Genomic DNA, 25,560 nt, shown 5'->3' with positions numbered 1-25,560 from the left:
GTACAGATGAGGAAATAGGAGAACCAAAGCTGTGTGCAGGTCTGTCTGTCTCTGGAGCCGTGCAGGCCCTCCGCCTCTTTCCCCATGTGTGATCTATCCCAGGGCCTTCTCAGGGCGTCTTTGTACATCCTCTGAATTGGTTTCTGTCCTCTCCTGCTTGAGTTCAGACCCTCCTCACCCGTTGCTCATTATGCAGCAACCTCCTTGCTATTATCCTGTCTTTACCAAGTTGCTCCTGCCTCCACTCCAGCCTGCTCTGCCTCCAGTTTGATCTTTGTAAAACAGTTTTCATTATGCCAGTCTCCTGCTCAGGAAGAAGACACACTTGTTGTTATTGGATCATGGAGATGGACTTATCTTTCCCTACCTGAATGTTAAGCTCCCTGACTATCCATACTTAACCTACTAGTATATCTCAACATTGATGTGTTTATTTATTCAATAAACATTTGACTCCATGAGCTAATGCTGATGGGATCACAGAGACGAAAAGTTGTGGGCTATGCTTTTTTTATTATTTTTTTTTTAAGTTTATTTATTTTGAGAGAGAAAACACCAGCGGGTGAGGGACAAAGAGAAGGAGAGACAATCCCAAGCAGGCTCCGTGCCATTAGCACAGAGCCCGATGTGAGGCTCGAACTCACAAACTGAGATCATTACCTGAGTCAAGATCAGGATGCACTGACTGTGCCATCCAGGGCCCCTGTGGGCTTTGCTTTAAAAGGCTTATAGTTTGATAGAGGAACTCATCTAGAATTCTTTACTTCAGCCAAACTAGTCTACTTTAATATTTCCTAGTCAAGCAAAGCTATTCTGTCCCTAAAGTGTGTTTACAACTTACAGTGTTTGTAGGCCTTTCCACATATCCAGAACAAAACAAAACAAAACACCCAGCCCATAATTCAAGGCATAGTCAGGTACCCCTTTTCTTTTTAATTCACCTATTTTTTGTCTGTAATTCCTATAATTATAACATTGCTTAGATATTTTATTTTTAGGTATATACTACATTATGTCAGCTGATTTTTTTTTTTTTGCATTTCTACAGTTTCTGTACTTTTTACAAAGCACTTTTATGTGCTATACCTTATTTGAGCCTTATAACATTAATGTAGAGATGGCAGCTGATATTCCCATTTTATAGAAGAAACAGCCTCCAAGAAGTTAGGTGACTATATATACACCTGTATGGTTGGTGAGTTATGAGGTTGTTTTTAGATATGAGTTCTCCTGTATTTTGGAAGACAGTATGGTCTAGAGGAGGAGCACGCCCTTGGAAGAAGCCTAGAGATACATGTGGTAAACAGTGAGGCTAGTGGAAAGTGCAGAGGGTTCCAGTTCAGGCTTTGGTTCCAGTTTTGGCTCCATTCCTCACCTTGTGTGTAACTTTAGGGAAGTTACTTAGCTCTCTAAGCCTCAGTTTCCTTGTTAGCACTGTCCCAGGCCTGCCTTTCTGTGGAGTTACTGTGATTTACAAATATGAGGATAACAACATTGTTATTAGCTGACTTTTGTTGAGTACTTACTAAATGCCAGGCAATGCCTTAAATGTTTTACATGGATTATCTTGGCTAATCCTCACAACAGCTCTCTGAGATGTGTTCTTTGCTCCCAAATGACAGATAAGGAAATTGAAACACAGAGATGTTAAGTAACTGGACCAAGTTTACGCAGTTCCCAGGGGGTAAAACCAAGAATTGGACATAAGCAGCTTGAGTCTAGAAAAGTACTCTTAACCATGGTACTAAAACTTGTGTTTTTTTACGGTGCTCTGTAGGCTGTAAAGTGCTCTGAACATGCGAAGTCCAGGCTGCAAGGAGCTGCGTGGCTCTGCCTACCTGGGTAAATGTGACTAGGGAAGAAGAGGGCAAACATGGAAATTCTGCAGGGGAGGAAAGAAATGGTTTCCTATGGGGGTCTGGCCAGGATTGAAGATGTGAAGAGGTGTTTTGGGGCCATATATCTAACTGTTGACTGTCATTCTACTGTTGGGCTTTTTGGCCTGCCTTAGAAAGAGGGTGGAGTGGAGGAAGATTCTGTTTGGCCTGTGAAGACCAGTGCAGAGAAGACAAGTATCCCTAGGCCCAGGGAATCTAGATCCACTCTGCACATAGTGGAGCTATATAGGGCAGACCCCAGACCAGCCTTGAGTGCTTAGGGGCAGGGACTCTGGTTTGTCGGTTCCTAGGCCATGTTAGATGGGTAAATGAATGAAGTGGTATTATGACATAGCCCTCTGGAGACTTCTCACTGGAATACTTAATCTTGTTAAACATTTTCAATTATAAAAGTAATACATGCTTATTAAAGACATTTTGTGAACTATAGAAAATAAACATCTCATTTTTTTCTGTTAAGGAGATGCCTAGAAAGCAAGGCCAAGAGTGTAAGGGGCAAGTAGTTGAGGTAGATTGGGCCTTGTGCTGTAGGGGGCACGTGGAGCTCTCTGCTCTTACTCATCCAGTTGAACCTGATAGTCTTAGAGTTCAAGTGTGTCCCTTTATAATGACCAGAAGGGAGGAAGGGTATGGTAACCTTTTTCAGTGTGGGGAGGACTGAGGTACTTGACTTGCTTTTCTGTGTGTATGAAATTATCTCCATTACTGCCCTTCCTTTGCTGGGTAGTGGGCAGGGCCTGGCTCCTTTGGCCCAGTGTGAGATTGAAATCCAGACTCTATAATTATATGGGCTTGGGTCCTGAGTTCAGAGTTTAGAAAAAGGAGGGAGAGAGAAGAGCTCCAGATAGGGAGTAAGAGACCCTTATTTTGGCTGTGTGGAGGCCTGCTGGTAGCTGATCTTTTTGAAGTGTCACTTGATGCTTGTGGTCCTGCTGAGGCACATTGTAGGGGGAGGTGTTGGGGGGGGGTGTCAGTGATGCTGAGGGGTGAAGACTAGGAGGACCCACCAGGGCTGTGCTCCCAGTTTACTCTAGAGGTGACTGCTGAGGTTCCGTGGTGTGGGCCTAGCCCCTTAGTCCCTGCCCTGCTTGTCTGGGCCAGGTGAAGCAGGGGGGCACTAGGACCCAGATGCAAGCACGGTTCCTGACAAGTCTAGAGCAGCACTAGCGCAGAGTGAGACTCATCAGCTGGCAAGCAGGATTCGGTGTCTCTGGGTTCAGGAATCATCAGGCAGCAGAGAGGACTTGCTCCTCAGCCCCCATCTCTGCCCCCACCCCTACCCCGGTAGGCCACCGAGTGAGGTCCATGGACTGGGGAGGGCCGTGCCTGACGGCTTCTGTGTCTGTCCATGAGGGCCTGGAGCCCTGACCCTCCTGTCTAGGTTTCTGCCTTTTCTCTCTGTCTTTGGCCCACTGGGGGAGGGGGTAGAGGCCGGGTGAGCAGCATGGCCCAGAGCAAGAGGCATATGTACAGCCGGGTAAGTGGTCCTTATTGGGATGGCCCTGGGAGGGCTGCTGGAGAAGGCCTGGGTGCCTGTGGACACAGCTGTGGGGGCTGGGGAGACAGGCTGGAGCTAGACTGGGGCCACTCGCAGCAGGGAGTGATGGTGCTAGGCTGGACAGGCCTCCCCTCCCAGAGTTGGGCCCTCAGTGGGGAGTGGCAAGGCCTGACCTTTGACTCTTAATTGGACCTCTGGCCAGAGGTTCCTGAGGGGATTGGACTATCTTGGGGACTCTGAATGGGGTTGGTGGGTTGGAATGGCCTTACAGTGACGCCTTTCTTTAGAACTGCTTTGTTGTTTGTCACTTGCTTTTTCTTTCTTCTGGTTGAGATTGAATCTGTACCCACTATTGTGTCCACCTGGATCTGAGAGGCTTGTTAGGATTGGGAGGTTGGGGGAGTCTCTTGAGTGTGGGGCTAGCCCTGATGTCACTGTCAGTTCTTTTTATCGTCAGATCCATGAGAGCCACTCTGCTGTGCTAGGTGTGATTTGGGGTCCTGAAGCCCCTGGGAACTATATCCTTATCTTCCTAGGTGAGCTCTTTGGGGAAGGGATTCAGGGAGTGACAGGCTCTGTCAGAGCTCCCTTCTGAAGCCAAGTGGGAGCATCAAGGGGAGCCCTGTGGAATCTTTAGGACCAGGGAGTCACTTGCTCATGCCTCATTCATCTGTTTGCTGCAAGGCCCTTGGTTCATGGAGCTGCTGTTGCTAAAAATGCCTTAGGTGTGATTTTCGTCTAAACCATGGCCCTCTTTGGGACCTAATTTCATGTTGTGTCCTGTCATCACGGGTGTGTCAGAAGCTGAGAACTTCTGAAGGACAATGTTTAGTCTATTCCTTTGCCTTGTCCTTCCACGGGATAATAAGCTATCCATTTGGACCACTGACAGAGTCTGGGAGACAGTGCAGGTCAGATCTAAGATATCTGATTTACCTAGCCTTTGTTTTTCTTTTTGTAGCAACATAGCTGGGGGAAGGATCTCCTGAGCTTGGGGTAGAGTTGATAGGGCATGGCTTGGGCCAGGGAGAAGGGAATTAAAAGGTTGAATGGGCTGTGGTGAAGTATCTAGGAATGTCATGGTGGGTGTGTGGATGGGGTGGGGGCGGGGAGTCAGGGCTGGAGGGAGGCACAGTTGTGTGCCTTTGAGAGTGAGAGACCTAAGAGCTGTTTGACCACAGGGAACACAGACAACAGTGGGGAGTGGAACAGGATTCTGTGTGGGAGTAACCCATGAATCACCTGTCTTCCCAACTTAGGCACCTGAGTCAGGGTATTGGGCTTGGAGAGCCTGGTCTAAACTGAGTTATTCGCTTGAGCTTTACTCTCCTGCTTGGGGGCAGTGCTCCTGAGAAAGAAGCCATGTGGTGACATTCACAGATCTGTCATTGAGTTCTGATTTGTTATAAAATTTAAATATAAACTCCTAAAAATTCTGGCAGATTCCAGAGGAGCTTGGAGAAGTCTTAGAACATATCACTGGTATTTTTCAAAAGGGAATTTGGGGTCCACTTCACCCTGAGAATGGGGTTCAGGAAAGTGACTTCTTGTCCTTTTTCAGTCCAGGATCTTGTCCAGGCCTTACTTAGGATGCATTAGGATGATATCCTGGATGTGAGGCCTTTAACTGCATATATTTGCATGTGTCTTTCTTTCAGACGCCCAGTGGCAGCAGAATGAGTGCCGAGGCAAGCGCCCGACCTTTGCGAGTGGGCTCCCGTGTAGAGGTGATTGGAAAAGGCCATCGAGGCACTGTGGCCTATGTTGGAGCCACACTCTTTGCCACTGGCAAATGGGTAGGCGTGATCCTGGATGAAGCAAAGGGCAAGAATGATGGAACTGTCCAAGGCAGGAAGTACTTCACTTGTGATGAAGGGCATGGTATCTTTGTGCGCCAATCCCAGGTACTTATACCCTGCTCTGGGTGTATGCATGTGTACATACTCTGTTGCTTGGGTGGCTTTTGTGTTGGTGCTCCCTTTTTCTGGGTATGAGTGTAAGTCTCTGGTTGAGAGAATGGGAAGTAGTGGGGGAGGGAAGATTAGAGATCCATCCTTATGGAAGTTGCCCTGTACCCCAGGCTCACTTGGGGTCGGGAGAGGGGCCCATATTGCAGCCATCGCTGATCTGGCTATATTGAGTTTGTTCTGTGGCCTCAGATCCAGGTATTTGAAGATGGAGCAGATACTACTTCCCCAGAGACACCTGATTCTTCTGCCTCAAAGGTCCTCAAAAGAGGTAACAGCCACCCAGTTAAATTGCTTTTTCACATCCAGGAGTCCTCAGGACTTCTTCCCAGAATACAGGGCCACAGTGGATCCTGAGATTTCTCTATCCCCACCATACTCCCTTGTTACATCTCTTCTACCCCACCACAATGATCTCTGCCCCTACCCCCCTATACAAACACATGCTTTGTTTCTGTTTGCTTCCTACAGAGGGAACTGACTCAGCTGCGAAGACCAGCAAACTGGTGAGTGGTTGGGGGTAGGAGTGGGGAGCAATAGAAAGAGGGGAAGGAGAAAGAGAGGAGGGAGACTAATGCTAGATAGGTAGAAATAGTAGGTGAGTAAACGGAGTTAGCCTTCCAGTCTCCAACCTCCCTGGAAGCTTTCTGGGTATGAGCTGCTGCTTTAGGGGTAAAGGTGGTAGCATGGAAAAACTGTTAGGGCCCAGATGTTTAGAGTCAAAAGGGGCCGAGGCTAGGGGTGATAGGGAAGATAGGTCTGACCCTAGTAGTGTTGTTGCCAACTTCCTGCCTTATGGTACCCAAGGCTGCCAGGCTGTAAAAGGACAGAGGGTAGGGGTAAGGTGAGAACTAGAGGAAGAAGGAGTTCTCCTGTTTGCAAGCGAATGGTAAGGAGCTGTGCCTACTGCTGCCTATTTTAGGCTGTATGCAGAGGGCCTGTTCTAATTCTCCTGCACTGCTCTGCGCAGGGTGTGTGAGGGTGGGGATTCAGATTCTCCACTTTCTCTGGGCCAGGGTGTGGACAGCCTGGAATCTGATCCTTGAGGGACCCCTCATCTCACTTACCAGGACTTGGCAGTGACCTGACTTCCCCCTTTACCTGTGTGTACCTGAGTTGGTCTTAACACCTACGCCCAGGATGTCTGGCCAGCTAGTCACACTGTGGCGTTTGTTCTCTAACTCTGCCCTTTCCTACTCCTCATGCAGCGGGGACTGAAGCCTAAGAAGGTGGTGTGTTTACTATTTGTGACTGGGTGGGTGAGGGCCATGAGCCTCCTCCCCAGCTGTCCTGCATGTCCTTGGGCTGCTGCATGCATGTGTGTGTGACCTTGGGGCTGGGATGGCCAGAGGAAATGGCAGCCTTGGCTTTCAGAGTTCCTTTGAGGGATGCAGGGACATCAGGCTCAGTACCAGGCTCAGATGGCACTCATTAGAGATGATTTCTGCACCTATTTGCCCCTCTCCCCACTGTCTTAGGACTTCTCATCAGACACTCCAAACATTTGACTGTGAATGTAAAGCAGCAGCATGGAGTACAGCATTTACTGGATTACATTACTGGGTTTTCAGCTCAAGTTTGGGGGCAGTGGGAGGAAACACTGGGAGGCTAGGTGAAAGTACCAGGTGAGATGATTGGGCAAGGAGGCAGCAGGCCAGGGAGAACAGTCCTGAGTTGGAAAGCCTGATAGTCCATGTGCCTCCCTCTGGGTGAGCACTGCCGTGGATGCCCACCCTCACACTGCTCCACTAGTCTTTCCCTGCCTCTTCCTTCTTCTGGTGGTGTGCTTGAGGCCCAGCCCTTGCAGACTTTCATCAGCCATCATTGAGTGGGGCTCAACTGTGCCACCCCCAGACTCTTTTGAACTCCTAAGTCGCTGCCATGACCACTTCCTCACACCAGCCCCTGCCTTGGGCTTGTGCCCAGGCTATCTCTGACGTGCATGTGCCTGTCTGACCTGTATGTACTGTGCTGTATGTATGGTTCTGTGATTTCCTTGTCGCCAATTGTCTCGGGCCCTTATGACCTGCATGGAGAGCTACTGGATCGGGGCAGTGGGTGGGGAGAGGAAAACATCTTTTCAATTCCTGGTTGTTAGTGGGTCCTCATTTTGGAGTCTTGCCATGGAAGAGACCACATACTGGTACTTGCTCTGAGGTCCTGGCTCAGGTGGGAGTGGAGATGTGAGAAGGAAAATCATGCTGTAAAGGATGCTGGACCAGTTACAAGGTCATAGAACAGTGGCTTCTTCCCTTGGTTTTTGTCTCCTGTTGGGGCTCCCATCTTGCCTCAGGCCCCTGAATAGAGAAGAGCATGGACCTGCAGTCTGATATCGTTGGAGGAGTTCTCATCACAGGCTGACCTGACCTGGGCGGGGCCTGAGTCATGTCTGAATGCTGGGGTTTTGGCAGCTGCCTGGGGAAATGTGGCAAAGCCCAGCATAGACTGCCTGTGCTGGGATACGGGGCCTTCTTTGCTCCTGGTGCGACGTGCCAGTCAAATAGTCAAGTCCGTAGCCAGATCTTCCTCTCCAGTGGTCCTCTCATAGCAGACCACTTAGCCCAGGGCCCTGCTCTCACCCTGCGGGGAATGGAGAGCTAGCACTAGAACCAAAAACAAAGGAACTTTGAGGGGGAGGGCAGAAGAGAACCCAGATGTCTCTAAAAGGTGTCCACTCCCTTCTGGAAGGCCTTTAGAGACAGGCTTTAATCCCCCTTCAACCAGGGGAGGGTTGGGATAGGAGCCAAACTGTCATTAGAGCTACTGCTGAATATTCCCCAGGGTTTCTTAGTGTCATTGTTGCCCCTCAGAGCGGATGCTGTCACAGGAGGGGTGTTCTGGGTAAGGGCGTTGTCTTGTGTATGTAAAAGACAAGAGGAGTTGATGGGCTGTGGGCAGAGGGAAGTGTATGACAGAGGCTGAGGGAGCAATGAGGCTCCATGTCCCTGCCCAGTCATGCCCTGGCCCCAGAGAGTACCATTTCTGGGATGGCCCCTAGCCCAGTTTCTTGGAGCAGACTCTTGGGGATGGGGTGGGGGAGGGAAGGGGAGGGAAGAATCAGAACCTGTTCTTCGGAAGAAGAAGCAGGGCGGGTTCTGCGCAGGACTTTATCCAGTCATGTGGGGGAGGAGGAGCCAGCAGAGCCTGGCGGTTGCTAGGTGACCGTGGAGCAGTGGCTCCACCCCCACGGATCAGAGGAGGGTGGGTGCATGACGTCAGGTGGAGCTGGTGCTGCGGCCACTGAGGCTGCCATCAGCCTTAGCTGGTGAACTGGGCCTGGCGCCTCTCCGGTGCCTGCTGGAACCAGGCTGACCCACTGCGCACCTGCGGGGGCTTCTGCGTCTGAGCCACGGCCATTTGCAGGCTGGGAAGCAGTCCGGCAGAGAAGCTGAGGCTGCATTGTTGGGATTTGATGCACTAATCTCCTGTCTCCGCCGCCTTTCCCTCTGTTCGGTCTTTTTCCCTCCCTCCCTTCGTCTGTCCTTCCTCTGTGTGTTTGTCCATCCTCCTCTGTCCCTCCTTCTCTTTCCTCTCCTGGCTTTCTTTGGTTTTCTGCAATGATGAGACAGGCACCGACAGCCCGAAAGGTACTCTTGCTTGCTCTGGTCCTGCTGCCGGGTTGCCAGGGCGATGGTGGCAGCAGGCTGCTGGGGTGGGGGTGGGGGCTGATTGACTTCATCTGTCTACCTGGTTGGGGGAGGAGGGTGGGGTTGAAGGTGGGGGGCAGGGAGAGGTGTGTGTCACTGCCATGCCCCACACGCTGGAAATATGCTCCCTGCTCTGCCTGATTTGGCCTCTGAGTGTGTGTTCTGGGCCTTGTACCCAGTAGCCTCACAACTGAGGGGTTCAGGCAGCTTTTGCTGCAAACTGCCTCTGGGAGTGTCCTGCGAGAGGATTTGGGAAGCAGGTCCCTGTGTCTTCATGCCTTTCGCAGGACTACCTCACCCTTATCCTTTGCTAGGATGCCTCTTGGTTGTACTCCCAGCATCCCTCCCCCACCAGGGTGTGTATTAAGGGGCTTTCCCAGGGTGGGATGGGGACCCTAGAGGTCTTTGACCCTCAGCTATGGAGACTAAGCTCAGGGTAGGAGGGGTGGGCGTTGGTCTCCTTGGACTCAACGTCTCCTAGAAGCAGGGTCTAGGCCAAATCTATCTTTGCTGGAGCTATGAGACTCTGTGTAGCAAGAACATAATTTGGGACTCAAGATTAATCATGTGTTTTAGTTTAAGGCAGTAGTTTATTTATGCTGCTGCCCACCTCCATGTCCTTTCTTGCAGCTGGGTGGGGTTACTTTGCTGAGCTCTGGGCTTCTGGTTAATGCAGTATTCATGGTTCTGTCACCTGAGCCCTCTGCCCTAGGGATGGAGACTGCTGCAGGATCTGGCCCTGGGGAATGGGGTAGGGTAGAGAGGATGGCTGCCTTAGGGGCCTGATCCCCTCTGCTGGGGTCGTATCCCTCACTTCTGGACATCTAGCATCACTCTGGTCACACAGTATTTCTAGGGAGTCTTCTGTAGAGTCTAGCACTTAAAGGAAAGGGCTGACCTGGGAAAGTCCTTGGGAGTGGTGGGTGGGTGGGGCCTCTGGCTCTGGGCTGGAGTGCCAGAAGGACTAATCTCTGGGGACCTCTACCAGCTGCTGCCTTTGGTCTCCTGTGGCTTAGCCTAGGAGACGGGGATTTCTGGGATATCCAGGGTGTTCGAAGGGGTGAGGTCTGCAAGGGTTGGGCATAAGTGGGACAAGGAGCCAATGGGGGAACAGGAGTTCCGAGTTCTTGGCGTGGGAACAAGGTAATTCACTGGAGGGAAAAAAGGACGGGGTGGGGATGGGAGTGGGTAAGCAGCTAACTGTAGCCCCATTCCTGGTACTTCTTCTGCTCTCATTGCTGTCCCTTCTGCTGTCTGTCTTTCTGCCATTATCCTTTCTTTCCTGACTACTTCTCCTCTGGCTCCTGTTGCCTGTCCAGACCACAACTCGGCGGCCCAAGGTGAGAGAAAAAAAAAAAAAAAGCCTCTGTACAAGCCACTGCTGAGTGTAGACACACATTTCAGGCATGTGCATGTGTGTGGGCATGTGTATGAGCAAGTAGAAGTTGGTCACGGTGCATCCTGGGTTCTCTTTTTCAGAGGAGTGAGGGGACTGAGTGTAGTGACAGGCCTCTCCTGCAAAAATGACTTCTTAGGAGAGTGTATGGGCCAGTAGCCTGAATGCAAAAGAGATATGAGAGTGGTTGTGGTTAATCAGGGCTGGCTTTCTTCAAAAAGGGCATTTTGACCAGTTTTGATGCATGAATGGGGGTAGAAGTTGGAAAAAAGGTAAAGAACTTGGCAGTGTCAATGTCAGGGGATAAGGAGCTGGGGGTGTCTGTGGGTAGCATGTGGTCTCTGAATGTCAGCCCACCAGGAATGCTTCAGGGCTCAGTACTTCAAGGGAGAGCATTGGACAGGCCTGTCTGCTCCAGGGCCTGGGGCTTCAGAGAGCTCCTCTGCCTCAGCCCCACAGGGCCTGGGTAGATACTGCCTGATTAGAGCCCCTCTGTCTTGCGGGGAGAGAGATGACAGAAGGTTGGCTGTACTGACCGTGTTTCAAGGGGGAGCCTAGGAGTACAACTTTCAGTCTGGCCCTTTTACCTGCAGGGTCCCCTAAAGTAGACCAAGGGAGGGAGAATCAGCTCAACTTCCAAAGAGTGGGATACAGAGCTTGGTACCTGCACTCCTAGCCCAGAATTCTCTGGGAACATGGAAGTTAGAGAACAAACTCCAGTTTGTTCTTTTGCTCTGGGAATGACATTGGGGTAGTTTTTCTTCCTGGGGGAGGAGGGTACAGGCCCAGAGCAATGATAGGACTGGGAGTATTTGGAAATTGCCAGAATGATCACAACTGGGTCACAGAGGGGAGGGCTGGGGAGTAAGGGATTCTGCTGTAAGTGGGTAGTGCCAGAGCTGGGAGGAATGTGGGGTCAGTGCCAAGGGAGGAGCATTATAATCTTATGTCTTCTTCTATCACTTCCTCCCTCTCCCCTCTGCCTGCCTCCCGCCTCCCCCGTCCTTTGTCACCATTTCTGACTTTGTCATTTTTCCTCTCTCCTTCACTTTGCTTCTCTGTTCTCACTGTGCTTTGATATTCTCTCTCACTGTCTTTTTCCTTCTCTGTCTCCTTCCCTTGACATATTCTCATATTCTGTCTCTCACCACCCCTGTTCTTTTTCTGGTCTGCCCCTGCCCTCTCTGAATAGCCCACCCGCCCAGCCAGTACTGGGGTGGCTGGGGCCAGTAGCTCTCTGGGCCCCTCTGGCTCAGCATCAGCAGGTGAGCTGAGCAGCAGTGAGCCCAGCACCCCAGCTCAGACTCCCCTGGCAGCACCCATCATCCCCACACCGGCTCTCACCTCTCCTGGAGCAGCACCCCCATTGCCTTCCCCCTCCAAGGTAAGGACTGGGGTTGGAGTGAACAAGAACCAAGATACAGAGGGCGCCTATGACCCTGGGAAGGATCTTGGAAATTTTCCAGGGTTGGGGGAGACCCAGAATTTGGATCAGCAGGGTGGGGACATAGCATATGGTTAGCCTGTCATTGACTTGGCTACCCTTTCTTTCTTTCCTTCTTCCACACTTGCCCCTTATGCATTGGTCTTTTCCCAGATGTTTGTATGCCACTTGCTTTTGACCCTGGGGCTCTAGAATGTTGTTTGCATACAGTCTTGTCCCTTTGCTCCAGCTCAACCTTGGTGGGAGGAGGGGGAGGCTGTGCACCCACTGAGGGGTTTCTCCTTTGTAGGAGGAGGAGGGGCTGAGGGCCCAGGTACGGGATCTGGAGGAGAAACTGGAGACCCTGCGGTTGAAACGGGCAGAAGACAAGGCAAAGCTAAAAGAGCTGGAGAAACACAAGATCCAGCTGGAGCAGGTGCAGGAATGGAAGAGCAAAATGCAGGAGCAGCAGGCGGACCTGCAACGACGCCTCAAGGAGGCGCGGAAGGTGGGACTTGGGGTGAAAGGGGCTGGCTGGGGAGCTTGGGACCCAAGCCACTGTACCAGTAACTGGGCCAGAGCCTAGAACATCCAGGGAGAAGGGGCACATGAGGCATCTCTCTGCTTGCACTCCCACCAACCTCCACTCCTCCTTAGGAAGCCAAAGAGGCACTGGAGGCGAAGGAACGTTACATGGAGGAGATGGCTGACACTGCTGATGCCATCGAGATGGCCACTCTGGACAAGGAGATGGCTGAAGAGCGGGCTGAGTCCCTGCAGCAGGAGGTGGAGGCATTGAAAGAACGTGTGGATGAGCTCACCACTGACTTAGAGATCCTCAAGGCTGAGATTGAAGAGAAGGGTAAGGGGCCAGGAGCTGCTGGGGGCCAAATGGTGGGGTTAGAACTATGTCTGAAAGTGTTAATGGTCTTCCCCAGGCTCAGATGGGGCAGCGTCCAGTTATCAGCTCAAGCAGCTCGAGGAGCAGAATGCCCGCCTAAAGGATGCCCTGGTGAGGTAGGATCCCCTCACTGCTTGGCTCCGGAGCTCACTCTCCTGTCCCCAAACGTATCATAGTGCCCGTTGCCAGTGATGTGGACACACACTTTCTCCCTTCTCCCTCCCCGCTTCCCCATAGGATGCGGGATCTTTCTTCCTCGGAGAAGCAGGAGCATGTGAAACTCCAGAAGCTCATGGAAAAGAAGAACCAAGAGCTGGAAGTTGTGAGGCAACAGCGGGAGCGTCTGCAGGAAGAGCTGAGCCAGGCGGAGAGCACCATCGATGAGCTCAAGGAGCAGGTCTGGGGACCCCAGCGTCTGGCCCAGAGGACCCCTCTCCCAGGTTGGTGCCTCTTTTTTCTAGGCACCTTTCAGCAGCCCTTTTCTCTGTTCCCTCCATGTAACACAGGTGGATGCTGCTCTGGGTGCTGAGGAGATGGTGGAGATGCTAACAGACCGGAACTTGAATCTAGAAGAGAAAGTGCGAGAGTTGAGAGAGACCGTGGGGGACTTGGTAAGAGAACAGACCCCAGATTTCCCACCCCGATGGAGGGTGTTTGGAAGACGCTTGCTGAAAGAGGGACTGACACAGGACCCCTTTGAGCAGGGTGTGCGGTGAGTGGCCCCACCCTGACCTTCTACTCTGACTCTGCTTTTCCTTTGCCTCTACTGCCTTGGCACCTTCCAGGAAGCGATGAATGAGATGAACGATGAGCTGCAGGAGAATGCGCGCGAGACAGAACTGGAGCTGCGGGAGCAGCTGGACATGGCGGGCGCGAGGGTTCGGGAGGCCCAGAAGCGTGTAGAAGCAGCCCAGGAGACTGTTGCAGACTATCAGCAAACCATCAAGAAGTACCGCCAGCTGACCGCCCACCTTCAGGTGCCTCCGTACCCCCTGCTGTCCACTCATGATTGCCCAGGGCTCCCTCCTGCCCCAGCTGTGCCTCATTGTCTGTCTCTGCCCCCAGGATGTGAATCGGGAACTGACAAACCAGCAAGAAGCATCTGTGGAGAGGCAGCAGCAGCCACCCCCGGAGACTTTTGACTTTAAAATCAAGTTTGCTGAGACTAAGGCTCATGCCAAGGTCAAGAAAATGGATAGACCAGAGAGTGGGGAGTGTTGGGGCATCCAGCCTGGGTGTGGCCGTAGGCTGATCTGGCGTGGGGTCCTGGACTTCAGGTTGCTGGAGGAGGGGGTGCTTTGTGTGGTGGTTTGGAAGACTCCTGAAGCAGGGGACCTGGTGGAGCAAAGCATGGTGGCTCTGAGACTCTTTCCAGCCTGGCTGAGAGCCTGCCTCCCTGTCCACCTCACAGGCAATTGAGATGGAATTGAGGCAGATGGAGGTGGCCCAGGCCAACCGTCACATGTCCCTGCTTACAGCCTTCATGCCAGACAGCTTCCTTCGGCCAGGTGGGGACCATGACTGTGTCCTGGTGCTGCTGCTCATGCCTCGTCTCATTTGCAAGGTATGGCCAATCAATCTAATCACATGTTCAACAGGAATCTGTTGAACTTGCTGTGTGACAGGCATTGAGGATGCTGAACGAAGATAGCAGCCAGCATCCCTGCTCATAAAGAGTTTATGATGTAGTGGAGGAGTATAGTCAACAAAGTCGCAGAGGAATGTGTATTACAGATGGTGGGTTTTGATGAGGAGGTAGCTTCTTTGAGAGAGCACGGTCTGGGCTCTGATTTAGATGGGGTGGTGTCACTGAAGGAGTAACATTTGAGCTGAGACCCAGAAGATGACTAGGAACTAGTGGGGGAATAATTGTCAGGATAGAATTCAGGTAAAAGGGTAGCAGGAGCAGCAGGAGCTTTAAGGCAGGAAAGAGCTTGGGCTCACTGGCTCCACATTCCCAATCCTCATAACCACCAGTAATCACATCATTATCTTTTCCCTGTGTGAGACTCCCTGACTATCTAGGAGCCGTTTCTGCTTTTCTCCTCCACGTGTGTCCATGCCCCCGACGTAGTTGCTCAGTTTTGTGTCCTGTATTCCTGAGTCTGTGTTCTCCATCCTCTTCTCTGAGCCCCAGGTCCCTGGTGCTTCTTCCCACAGGCAGAGCTGATCCGGAAGCAGGCCCAGGAGAAGTTTGAACTAAGCGAAAACTGTTCAGAGAGGCCTGGGCTCCGAGGAGCTGCAGGGGAGCAGCTCAGCTTTGCTGCCGGGCTGGTGTACTCACTGAGTCTATTGCAGGCCACACTCCACCGCTATGAGCAGTAAGTGATCCTTGGCCCCACTCTAGGGCCGCAGGCTGAGATTGGATAGAACCGACATTGCCTGGCAGGTCTTGGCCTCAGAGGACCCTTCTCTGGTCTCTAGCGCCCTCTCTCAGTGCAATGTGGACGTGTATAAGAAGGTTGGCAGCCTCTACCCTGAGATGAGTGCCCACGAGCGCTCCTTGGATTTCCTCATTGAGCTGCTACACAAGGATCAGCTGGATGAGACTGTCAACGTAGAGCCTCTCACTAAGGCCATCAAGTACTACCAGGTCTGGGGCAAGAGTTCAGGCTTGGCATAGGAGGGAGGGAAGGTTTTTCCTGGTAGGGCTGTTGGCAGCATAGCCAAGGTTGTCTGTCCCCAGCTGGCTGCCTATGGCTTGGCTTGCTCTTAGAGGAGCTTGCCTGAGGATGCAGTTCCCTGGGGGTTTCAGATTCTCCTGTACCTCTGGAGTCCCATGATGACTGGGGCTCCAAATACAGTTTGGGAAGAATTCTCCGTCCTTCCAAGACCTAAAGATTGCCTGTTGCTTTGTCATTTCCCCTCAGCATCTGTACAGTATCCATCTTGCTGAACAGCCCGAGGACAGTACCATGCAGCTGGCTGACCACATTAAGGTAAAGGTTCTGGGCCAGTGCTTGAGCCCCCTGTAGATATCAGAAATGGAGGACATCAGATCAAGAGATCTGGCCCTCAAGAGGTGTCACATAAGACTGGAACAAGGTCAGATCAGGGAAGCCAGAGAATGAATATCTTTATGGGGGTCAGTGGAGGGTGGGGACTTCTTAGAGATGGATGGTGATGGTGCAGAAGGGCTCCTGTTGGGGGCTGACAACCACATGCATCTATCCTTACAGTTCACCCAGAGTGCCCTTGACTGCATGAGCGTAGAGGTGGGACGGCTGCGTGCCTTCTTGCAGGTGAGAGCACAGCTCGATCTCTTGGACCTCCTCCCCCTTGTTAACCCCCGCCTCCTCACCTCCAGCCCTAATGCTGACTTGGTTCCCCGTCTGTTTCATATTCTCTGAGTAGGGTGGACAGGAGGCTTCAGATATTGCCCTCCTGCTCCGGGACCTGGAAACATCATGTAGTGACATCCGCCAGTTCTGCAAGAAGATCCGAAGGCGAATGCCAGGGACAGATGCTCCTGGGATCCCAGCTGCACTGGCCTTTGGACCACAGGTTTAGGGCAGCGATGGGGGGAAGGAAAGGAAGCTGAGTAGAACCAGGAAGGGCTTAGAGTGTCAAGATCTGGATCTGGTCAGGGAACAAGAATGGTTTTAAGGTAACTGGGAACTGTGGTGCTGGACTCCGGGTGGGCTCCTGACTCTGGGCTGTTGCACAGGTGTCCGACACACTCCTAGACTGCAGGAAACACTTGACGTGGGTGGTGGCTGTGCTGCAGGAGGTGGCAGCTGCTGCCGCCCAGCTCATTGCCCCACTGGCAGAGAACGAGGGACTGCCTGTGGCTGCCCTGGAGGAGCTGGCTTTCAAAGCAAGCGAGCAGGTAGGCCTGGACGGCAGGGCAGACATGGTGGGGGAGTGATATGGCCAGTGTGGGATTTTCACTACTGCCCTCGGCTCCTGTAGATCTACGGGACCCCCTCCAGCAGCCCCTATGAGTGTCTGCGCCAGTCGAGCAACATCCTCATCAGTACCATGAACAAACTGGCCACGGCCATGCAGGAGGGAGAGTATGATGCAGAGCGGCCCCCCAGCAAGGTGGGTGGGGAGCTCTGTGGAGGGGCTTCAGGGGCTCAGGGGAACAGGACTTGGCAGAGCTGCTGCTGGTTGTGGAAGGACTGGGAGGCGGGAGCGGGGAATCCAGAGGGCACCGCCCTGCTTAGAAGGCAAGGTTTTCCCTGTGCCCAGCTCTCTCTGGAAGGAGAATGTTGGTGACTTCCTCTCACTACCCCTGCCTCTGCTCTCGCTTGACCCCTAGCCTCCCCCAGTTGAGCTGCGGGCTGCAGCCCTTCGTGCAGAGATCACTGATGCTGAAGGCCTGGGCTTGAAGCTTGAAGATAGAGAGACAGTTATCAAGGAGTTGAAGAAGTCACTCAAAATCAAGGTGAGGGTGTAGGGTAGGCTCAGGAGCTAGGGGGCTGGGAAGTATGCTGAGGTACAGGTCAGCACTGAGTGTTGGGGATCTCCTGGGGCTGAGACTGGTTGAGGGTTGAGGGTTGAGGGCACCTGTGATCAGTGTGGGGAACAGCTGTGGGCCTTTAGGAGCTTTCTGGTTCGTGCTCTGTCACAGGTCCCTGGGGTCCCTGGGAGGATGTAAAGGAGGGTGTAAGGGAACTGGACACTCTGACCTTCGCCAGGGGGAGGAACTAAGTGAGGCCAACGTGCGGCTAAGCCTCTTGGAGAAGAAGCTGGACAGTGCTGCCAAGGATGCAGATGAGCGCATCGAGAAAGTCCAGACTCGCCTGGAGGAGACCCAGGCACTGCTGCGGAAGAAGGAGAAGTCAGGCACCTTCCCTGGGCCCCTGCTTATTCCACCCCTCCACCCTGCCAGCCAGTCTCCCTCCTAACTCATCCCCCTATCCAGGCCCTATCAGAGTGAGACTCTCCCCAGGGGAGCAGATGCCATCTCCTTTCCCCACTGCCAACACCATTGTGTCACCCCAGTCATATCATGTGCTGCTCCTGGCTCCTCACCAGCAGGGCTACTCCAAGGACCTGTCTGGACTGAGAAATGGGGACGGGGCTCTGGGGAAAGGGCATTGCCCAAGCCCGGATTTCTTTTTCACAGAGAGTTTGAGGAGACGATGGATGCACTCCAGGCTGACATTGACCAGCTAGAGGCAGAGAAGGCAGAGCTAAAGCAGCGGCTGAACAGCCAGTCGAAGCGCACGATTGAGGGGCTCCGGGGGCCCCCTCCCTCGGGTATTGCTACCCTGGTCTCTGGCATTGCTGGTGGTGAGTGCAGTGGGACAGGCACCATTAGCGCAGAGGAGATTGAATGGCCTCCCTCCTGTCCTTGGCCTCAGTTTGACTTCTACCCGCCTCTTACTGGACGTTCAGCTAGGAATGTGCTCGCCCAGTTTCACTCTGGCAGTTTTTCACCAAGTTTTTACTTCTCCTGAAGATATGTGCAGAGGTTCCCCCTGCTCCCCCAGCGCTGATCAAGGTGGGGCATTACCAACTTGTCAGTGGACCTCAGAATTACCATAACAGTTAGACTCTAGCATATGTCCCTTTTGGACCTGCAGTCTGGCCTTTCTGTCCCAGCCCTATATCCCAGAGGGTCATCAGCCTGCAGCAGATTGGGCTAACTCTGCTGCCGTATCCAGCCATGCCTGGTTCCTGCACTTGATTGCTTCTCTGCTTACACTTTGCATTTCCCCCTACTGAATTCACATGCCTTTACGCCATGGTGTGGTTGTCTGTCCCGTTGCTGACTTCTCCCACTTGGGGCTTGTGTACTGACCTCTGCCTGGTCTCCAGTGTGGTCAGGGCTCCTTACCTGGAGTTTTTCTGGTTATTGGGCCCAGGCTCCCCAGTTTTCCTGGATCATGGAGGTGGCTACTGCCATGTTAGTTCTCATCTGCTCTATAGTTTTTCAGTTTCTTACCTCCAAAAGACAGACTTCTTGCCCTAAAGCCCTCAAGATCTCTAGAGCTCCCCTGCTATGCCTGTCTTGTCACCTGGCCTCACCTAGGGTCTTGTTCTCATCAAAGCCCCCCTCACTGGTGCCTCTTGATCTTGGGAGGTGACCAAGTACCTTGTTGACTTTGGACTCCTGTGGTACAGTGGGCTCCTGTTCTTTGGGGAAGGGGTCTCCAGAAGTTACCACGTTGTGTTGTTTTAGCACAGGCTTTTTAAACAGATACCGGTTCGGACTTACAAAATTTCCCACCAAAAAGAGTGTCTTTCGCCTCAGAACAGTGGGGAACCCAAGGAGCAGGAATGTGGCTGCATCTTCAACTTCAGCTTTTCTACTGCAGGAAACAAGGGTGCAGACATCTCAGGGTCTTGGGAGCATCCCCTCTGCCCTTCTTGGAGATGGAATATGAGGCAGAGAGGCTGGAACGCCACATGCCCCAAGTGCTTCCTCCATGCACACTCCCACTGCTGTTCTTCCTTATGCTCTGCACCCTGTCTCATGGCCTTATTCCTCTTTCTTAGCTTTCCTTCGCACGTATTTGCTCGTACCCCAGATGCAGAGGGCAGAGGCAGGGTCTTATTAGAGGAGGAGTGATTAGGGTTTCCCTGTAGGTTGTGACCAGCATTCCTCTGGTGTGACCTCTTAGCCCCAAATTGTCTAACTCCTCTCTCCTCTCTTCCTGCTCCCCCATGGGCTATTCCGATCACAGAAGAACAGCAGCGAGGTAGAGACCCGCCCTGGTGGGGGGTTACCGGGGCTGTGGGAACCCACCCTGGTGAGGGTTACCAGCCTGGGGGAGCAGGATAAGGCTCCCCCCTTGGGAGCAAGCAGGACTGGAGGTGGGAGTGGATAAGGAGAGGGGTTGAGTGGAGATGGGGTGGACCCATCTTCAGCCCTCTCCACTTGGAGCTGATGGCATTTGTCTTGGTACACACAGGAGGCACCCCCGGGCAGGCACCAGGGTCTGTTGCAGGCCCTGGGCTGGTGAAGGATTCACCCCTGCTGCTGCAGCAGATCTCTGCCATGAGGCTGCATATCTCCCAGCTACAGCATGAGAATAGCATCCTCAAGGTGAGTTGTTCACAAGGAGGACTGGGGTGCAGGTGGAGCCCCCCCTGCCCCATTGATGATAGATGGCAGGGCCTTCTGTCACCTCTCACTGCCATTCCTCTTCTTTCCTTCACAGGGAGCCCAGATGAAGGCGTCCTTAGCAGCCCTGCCCCCCCTGCATGTGGCAAAGCTCTCACCCCACGAGGGCCCTGATAGTGAGCTAACAGCTGGAGCGCTGTATCGTAAGACCAGCCAGCTGTTGGAGACGTTGAATCAACTGAGCACGCACACCCACGTAGTAGATATCACTCGTACCAGCCCTGGTATGGAGCCACCAACCCCTGAGATTAATAATATACCCCCTCCCTTTGCCCCAGGGATGTAACCCCTACCCAGGCAGCTGCCATACTGTAGAGGCTCTTCCTGGCATTGCTTTTTGGCCTCAGTGTTCAATTTGCTTGATTCACCCATTACGTACCTGCTCCATGAGAAGGTCTAGTATCTTCACTTTCTGACTCTTAATCCAGTATAGCTGCCTGCTTGGGCCTTGGTGGGCCTCACTAGCCTTCCCTCCCCACAGCTGCCAAGAGCCCGTCGGCCCAGCTCCTGGAGCAGGTGGCTCAGCTCAAGTCCTTAAGTGACACCATCGAGAAACTCAAGGTTAGCTCAGACCCTGCCCTTCCTCAGTCTACAGAGTTTGCTTCATAGTGTTCCCTGGTGGAATCCTTAGCACATTTGTTTCCACAGGCACTCCCATATTTCCTTTGAGCCCAGCCCTGTGATAAGAGGTAGAGGGCAAGGTGGGGTTCCTGCTTTGGAAGCTCACTGTCCCAGTGCAGACAGAAGACAGATTCTCATCAACAAAATGGGTTGAGCTAGGATCATCTTGAGAGTGTGTGGTTTGGGTGCAGCTTCTTCAGTGCTGAGATCACTGTGGGGTAGAATGGTTGCGGATGGCTTCCCAGGGGCCGTAGAATCTGAGTTGGACCTTAAAGGATAAGGATCTGTAAAGTAAGGATATTGGATAGGGATGGGGTTGGAGGTGAGAGCAAAAGTATGATGACAGAGGGGACCAGGTCCCTGCCCCCTGATATTAGTGTCCCTGTGAAGCCAGGGAGATACTGGGCTAGCCTGTGGGGGTCCCCTAAATGAACCCTTGTTCCACTCCTTGCCAGGATGAGGTCCTTAAGGAGACCGTATCTCAGCGCCCTGGAGCCACGGTCCCCACTGACTTTGCCACTTTCCCTTCATCAGCCTTCCTCAGGGTAAGAGGGAGCATCGGGGGGAGGATGGGCAGTATTGAGGGCTCACGCGGGTCCTTCCCCTCTCCTCCAGAATATGAAGAGGGCTTTGGGGTCTCAGGTCCAACAACTGCACATCCTGAGTTGCCTGTCCAAGTCTTACTTATAAGGGACTCAAGAGTGCTTGCAGTGCTTCCAGAAATTCAGTATTTTAGCAGTTAAACATCTATGATTTTTTTTTTTTTAATTTTTTTTTTTCAACGTTTTTATTTTATTTTTGGGACAGAGAGAGACAGAGCATGAACGGGGGAGGGGCAGAGAGAGAGGGAGACACAGAATCGGAAACAGGCTCCAGGCTCTGAGCCATCAGCCCAGAGCCTGACGCGGGGCTCGAACTCACGGACCGCGAGATCGTGACCTGGCTGAAGTCGGACGCTTAACCGACTGCGCCACCCAGGCGCCCCAAACATCTATGATTTTTGACACCAGGAGAGACTCAAAACTCCCTTGTCAGACTATGTACCTCAATTCTGATTTGAAATATGTGGTCACCATAGTTTAGGATCCTCAAAGCCTATCTCGCAGGGACTGCCTTAGTCTCCATGCTCAGAGGCCTTGTGAGTGGCACACAGCTCAGGTGACCTCTTCCCCTTGCCAACTCCCAGGCCAAGGAGGAGCAGCAGGACGACACTGTCTACATGGGCAAAGTGACCTTCTCGTGCGCAGCTGGCCTTGGACAGCGACACCGGCTGGTGCTGACCCAGGAGCAGCTGCACCAGCTTCATGGTCGCCTCATCTCCTAAGTGCTCCTTCTCCTCTCCCACACCCACCCCTTTCCCCATCCACTTCTACCCTCAGCCCTCCTGGTGCCACTCTGCCTGATGCACAGCCACCTCAGTTAGTCCCCATTGTAGAACCGTGTGTGTACAGCTGTTCCTGCCCTACTCAGCTTCACTTCTGCCAGTCAGTGCCCTGCTCCTGCCCCTCACCTTGGGTTACCCTATTTCCATTCCCTGGCCTCTGCCAGAATTTGCTGTTCAGCTGCTCCCTCCTTCCTGAGGGGCCTCAGGGCATGTGGGGGGTAGGCTGAGACCCCACCACCAAAGGTTCAGTGAGGTCCCCCTGATAGAGGACTTCACCCCTTGATTAAAGCAACTTCTGCTTCAGTGCTTTCTGTGTGTTGTTGGGAGTGGGACTTGGGCCTTTCAGCTCGGAGTGGGAGTGGAGAAGAAGGGATGCTGAGGAGGCTTTGGCTGTGCCAAATTTGAGAGACCGATAGAATGTTCACGTGCAGTAAGTTACTGTGAACAAGGGGGAAAGGGCTGGACCAAGGGCTTGGCACCTAAGTTCATCTTCAGTTAGGAGAGCTGGGACTTAGGCTCAGCTACCCAACCTCCATGTGTCTCTCAACCAGTTCCTGTTGACGGCAGAGGGACCTTTCCAGATGCAAACTGGACCATGTTATTCCTTGCTTTAAATCCTGAAATGATTCTTCCAACTAAAATGTAAAATTTAGATAAAACCCTGAAATAGTTTCTCTAAGTATCTAGAGTATAAAATTTGAATTCACTAGAATAGCACACCTACTAGAATAGGCTGTCTATGATTTGGGTCCTGCCCACCTCTCCATCCTCTTGTGGGTCTACTTGTCCACATGTGCCTTGTGGGCTAGCCTTAGTGAATCCCTACAGTTTCTTTGCCACCCTGTGCTCTCTCAGACTCCTTTCCACTGCTCAGAATGCTAGCCCCCTCCTGCCCTCTGCTCCACCTCCCTGCCCCCATCCCGCCTCAGCTGACATCCTGTTCATGTATTAAGACCACTCTGACATTGCCACCTTAGGGAATCTCCAATTCCTGTTGCTTGTTAGGTGCTCCTCTTCTGGACGGAGCAGAGAATATGAACCTTTTTTCCAGGTGTGCTTGGATTCAGTTGTTTTGTTACTTGGCAAGGTTTCTAATCTTAGTCTGTTTCTGAATCACAGCATGGAAAGAATGATACCTTACAGGGTTGCTGTGAAGGCTAAATGAGATAATGCACATGGGCTTCTAGCGCCGTGCCTGGTGCACGGCAGGCTTTCTTCTCTTCCCCAGCACACACACCTGCAACACTGCTTTATGCCAGGAAGCCTCTCTTTCCATTGTAATCGTTAGTTAACCCATCTGTCGCTCACTTTAGACAAACTGAGAGTTCCAACAAGATGTCTTTTATTTCTTCATCCCCCCAAACACAAGAGAAGAGTACATGTTTGGGGAAGAGAACTGTGAGTTTCATTTTGAAAATGAGTTTGAGGTGCTTGTGAGAATGCCCGAGTGCAGATGGCCATTGGCAGTTGGAGCCAGCTGGGTCTGGAGCTTAGGGAAGTCTAGGTTGGAGATACAGGTAGGGGAACGAGCTGTGTCATTGGTGGTTGGAGATTTGGATGAGGTGTAGTGTCTTAGTTCAGGTTCCTCAGAAAATTGAGCCGGAGGCAAAGCTGAAGTGCTAGTGCTTAAGGCAGCTGCGATCTCCAAGCACTGAGATGGAGGAAGAGGATTGAGGGAAGCTAGGCAGGGAAGAAAAAGAAATGAGGTATGTTTTTAGGAGTTGGCCGCTGCTTCACAAAGACACAGCTAACCCCTTGCCTGTGTGTACCGTCTCTGGATAGACTGTTGAGAAACACTGTGCCCAGCTGGAACATTCCATTGGGATTGATGGAAGGATGGAGAGCAGATTCACCTCCTCTTCCTCCTGTGTTCTTTTGTTGCTCCAAGTTTTCCCTCCCTCACTTGCGGGGATTGCATTACTTGGCCACCAGGAAAGCCGGATCCCATGCCCTGCAGCCATCCAAGTCCTGAAGTAGTGAGGTGAGCAGAAAGGCACTGGCCCAAAGGACTTGGTCAAGGCAGAGCAAGCAACTGAAGGCCTGGAAATCAGGTGAGGCCTCAAGTCACCCGAGGAGAGTGTCCAGGGCAGGGGGAGGCAAGAGCCCGGGGCAGTCCTGAGTGTTACAGAGCCTGCAGTGGAGCTCAAGGGAGCATCCATTGGAGAAAGGTCCCCAGAAGAAGTGTCACAAGGCCAAGGAGGAGAGGTAGTCAGCAGGCTCTGATACAGCTCAGAGGTCCTGTGGGCTGCATTCTGGAAAGTAGCACCTGATTCTCAGATGCCTGATGAGCTGACCAGAGCAGTCTTGGTGGGATAGAGGGAGCAGAAACTGGGGCATGGTGGCAAGAAAGGGGAGAGAGCAGCGTGTGTGCACTGTGTCCCAGTGTTCAATCGTGGAAGCTGATGCAAGCATCACTACAGATGGTAATGGGAGCTCCTCATGGGGCCCAAGAGGTTTCTGGAAACTGGGATGTGATGATGGGGTAGAGAAGCCTAGTGAGGCACCCTGTACCAAGGATGGAGCACAGCATGGGAAGAACCTCCTTTGATGCCTCCACTCAACTCCCAATTGTGCCATGAGAACCAGGCAGACTGGCTGGCGATTGGCAGGGGCAGGGTATAAACAGTCTCAATTTTGTCACCTAGGAACCCCTCTCTTTTTGGGGTTTTCTTGGGCAGATTCCTAGGGTCAACATCAATTTCCCCAACATAGCAGCTTTGTGAAGTAAGAATAAGGCTCATATCCCAGCTCTTCCTCTTATAAGCTGTGTGAATTTGGGCAAGTTGCTTAAGCTCTTGTTTTCAGTTTCTGTATCTGTACTGAGGCTAATAGCACCTTCCTCAGGTGGTATTCCTTCCACAGGTAATTTCTAGGGGAAGATTAAATGAGATATCATGTTTGACACAGGTACTCAATAAAAAAGGATATTTGGGAGAGGCTGAAACTGAATAAATGAAATACAAGTAGCCATGTTCCTAAGACATACATTTATGACACAGATAATCATATTTTGGGTCCCAAGGGATAGGCAGTCCTTGGCGCTCAGCTTTTTAGCTTGTTTTCATGGTCTGTTACCATCTTACTTTCTGCCGTCCAGGTACTGTTTCCTCCTACTCTTAGCAGGCCAAGACTGAAGGAGAATCAAAGGTTTGTGGCATTCTCCCTCCCCACCCCAATTTGAATTTGCTCGCTTGGTTCCCATTTTCTGTGCTACCCCACAGTGGGGAGCAGGAATGGAGGCAGTACGGAGACTTGAGTCTCTGCTGGCTGATCCTAGGAAACGTGCAAGGCCCCAGAGCCGACTGTGCCCTACCCAGCCTTGGAGCTGAAAGTGAACCAAGAGCACGTGTGCTCCACAGCTCCAGGTGCCCAACTGGGGCAGCTTCAGAGGATGGAATACCTTTACCCCTGTCAAGTAGGCCCAGGGCACCTAGAGAACATGGGACCTGAGGGTGAGGGTTCCTCCTACCTTCCTGTGGGTATTGTGATCCATGTAGTTCTCTCCAATATGTATGTTGAGAAACATGTCGTTCATCCAGGCTTCTTTCATCTTTACCACATGTGCAAGCTGAGACTGGCACTGCTGCTCCCAGGGACAGATGGCCGTTACTGCTGAGGTGCTCAAAGGGGTGGCCTGGGACGTTTGGCTTCCATTCCTCTCCGGAAGCCTGGGGAGTTTGGGAGTGAGACCTGGACTCGTCTTGTTTAAATAACTGGTGTCGGAGTAAATATATGTCTGTCACTCTG

The 25,560-nt window shown here is 52.3% G+C and overlaps 1 protein-coding gene, 1 long non-coding RNA gene and 1 pseudogene across 9 annotated transcripts in view; 1 reads left to right on the top strand and 2 right to left on the bottom strand.

Annotated features, from left to right (window-relative positions):
• Nucleotides 1-25,560, top strand: part of DCTN1 (dynactin subunit 1) — a 34,407-nt gene extending 8,847 nt beyond the window's left edge. The window contains exons 1-32 of one of the 8 annotated variants that reach the window (XM_030310890.1): nucleotides 3,084-3,375; nucleotides 5,055-5,300; nucleotides 5,556-5,634; nucleotides 5,835-5,869; nucleotides 6,572-6,592; nucleotides 8,933-8,950; nucleotides 10,330-10,350; nucleotides 11,599-11,790; nucleotides 12,140-12,337; nucleotides 12,487-12,691; nucleotides 12,768-12,846; nucleotides 12,968-13,127; nucleotides 13,237-13,341; nucleotides 13,516-13,707; nucleotides 13,796-13,912; nucleotides 14,142-14,294; nucleotides 14,891-15,051; nucleotides 15,155-15,323; nucleotides 15,601-15,669; nucleotides 15,910-15,972; nucleotides 16,085-16,234; nucleotides 16,398-16,559; nucleotides 16,643-16,774; nucleotides 16,995-17,120; nucleotides 17,374-17,516; nucleotides 17,805-17,971; nucleotides 19,369-19,383; nucleotides 19,597-19,730; nucleotides 19,846-20,032; nucleotides 20,290-20,369; nucleotides 20,885-20,974; nucleotides 21,616-25,560. In XM_030310890.1, coding sequence (XP_030166750.1) covers nucleotides 3,343-3,375; nucleotides 5,055-5,300; nucleotides 5,556-5,634; nucleotides 5,835-5,869; nucleotides 6,572-6,592; nucleotides 8,933-8,950; nucleotides 10,330-10,350; nucleotides 11,599-11,790; nucleotides 12,140-12,337; nucleotides 12,487-12,691; nucleotides 12,768-12,846; nucleotides 12,968-13,127; nucleotides 13,237-13,341; nucleotides 13,516-13,707; nucleotides 13,796-13,912; nucleotides 14,142-14,294; nucleotides 14,891-15,051; nucleotides 15,155-15,323; nucleotides 15,601-15,669; nucleotides 15,910-15,972; nucleotides 16,085-16,234; nucleotides 16,398-16,559; nucleotides 16,643-16,774; nucleotides 16,995-17,120; nucleotides 17,374-17,516; nucleotides 17,805-17,971; nucleotides 19,369-19,383; nucleotides 19,597-19,730; nucleotides 19,846-20,032; nucleotides 20,290-20,369; nucleotides 20,885-20,974; nucleotides 21,616-21,753 — 3,840 coding nt within the window. In that variant the 5' untranslated portion in view covers nucleotides 3,084-3,342 and the 3' untranslated portion in view covers nucleotides 21,754-25,560. Of the gene's footprint in view, nucleotides 1-3,083; nucleotides 3,376-5,054; nucleotides 5,301-5,555; nucleotides 5,635-5,834; nucleotides 5,870-6,571; nucleotides 6,593-8,586; nucleotides 8,951-10,329; nucleotides 10,351-11,598; nucleotides 11,791-12,139; nucleotides 12,338-12,486; nucleotides 12,692-12,767; nucleotides 12,847-12,967; nucleotides 13,128-13,236; nucleotides 13,342-13,515; nucleotides 13,708-13,795; nucleotides 13,913-14,141; nucleotides 14,295-14,890; nucleotides 15,052-15,154; nucleotides 15,324-15,600; nucleotides 15,670-15,909; nucleotides 15,973-16,084; nucleotides 16,235-16,397; nucleotides 16,560-16,642; nucleotides 16,775-16,994; nucleotides 17,121-17,373; nucleotides 17,517-17,804; nucleotides 17,972-19,368; nucleotides 19,384-19,596; nucleotides 19,731-19,845; nucleotides 20,033-20,289; nucleotides 20,370-20,884; nucleotides 20,975-21,615 lie in introns of those variants that run through there. The other 7 variants (XM_030310894.1, XM_030310891.1, XM_030310893.1 and 4 more) reach the window with 7 other exon arrangements.
• Nucleotides 160-21,739, bottom strand: LOC115510746. Its single transcript, XR_003967822.1, has 3 exons — nucleotides 21,593-21,739; nucleotides 11,475-11,478; nucleotides 160-170 (listed from the first exon to the last, which is right to left on the bottom strand). It is a non-coding gene; the product is annotated as an uncharacterized LOC115510746 (long non-coding RNA).
• LOC115511256 overlaps nucleotides 23,219-25,560 on the bottom strand; it is a 29,568-nt pseudogene continuing 27,226 nt past the window's right edge.

The sequence above is a fragment of the Lynx canadensis genome, chromosome A3, assembly GCF_007474595.2.
Source record: "Lynx canadensis isolate LIC74 chromosome A3, mLynCan4.pri.v2, whole genome shotgun sequence".
NCBI lineage: Eukaryota > Metazoa > Chordata > Mammalia > Carnivora > Felidae > Lynx > Lynx canadensis.
The sequence above is the reverse complement of the archived record's forward strand: the minus strand, read 5'-3'. Positions and strand labels throughout refer to the sequence as shown.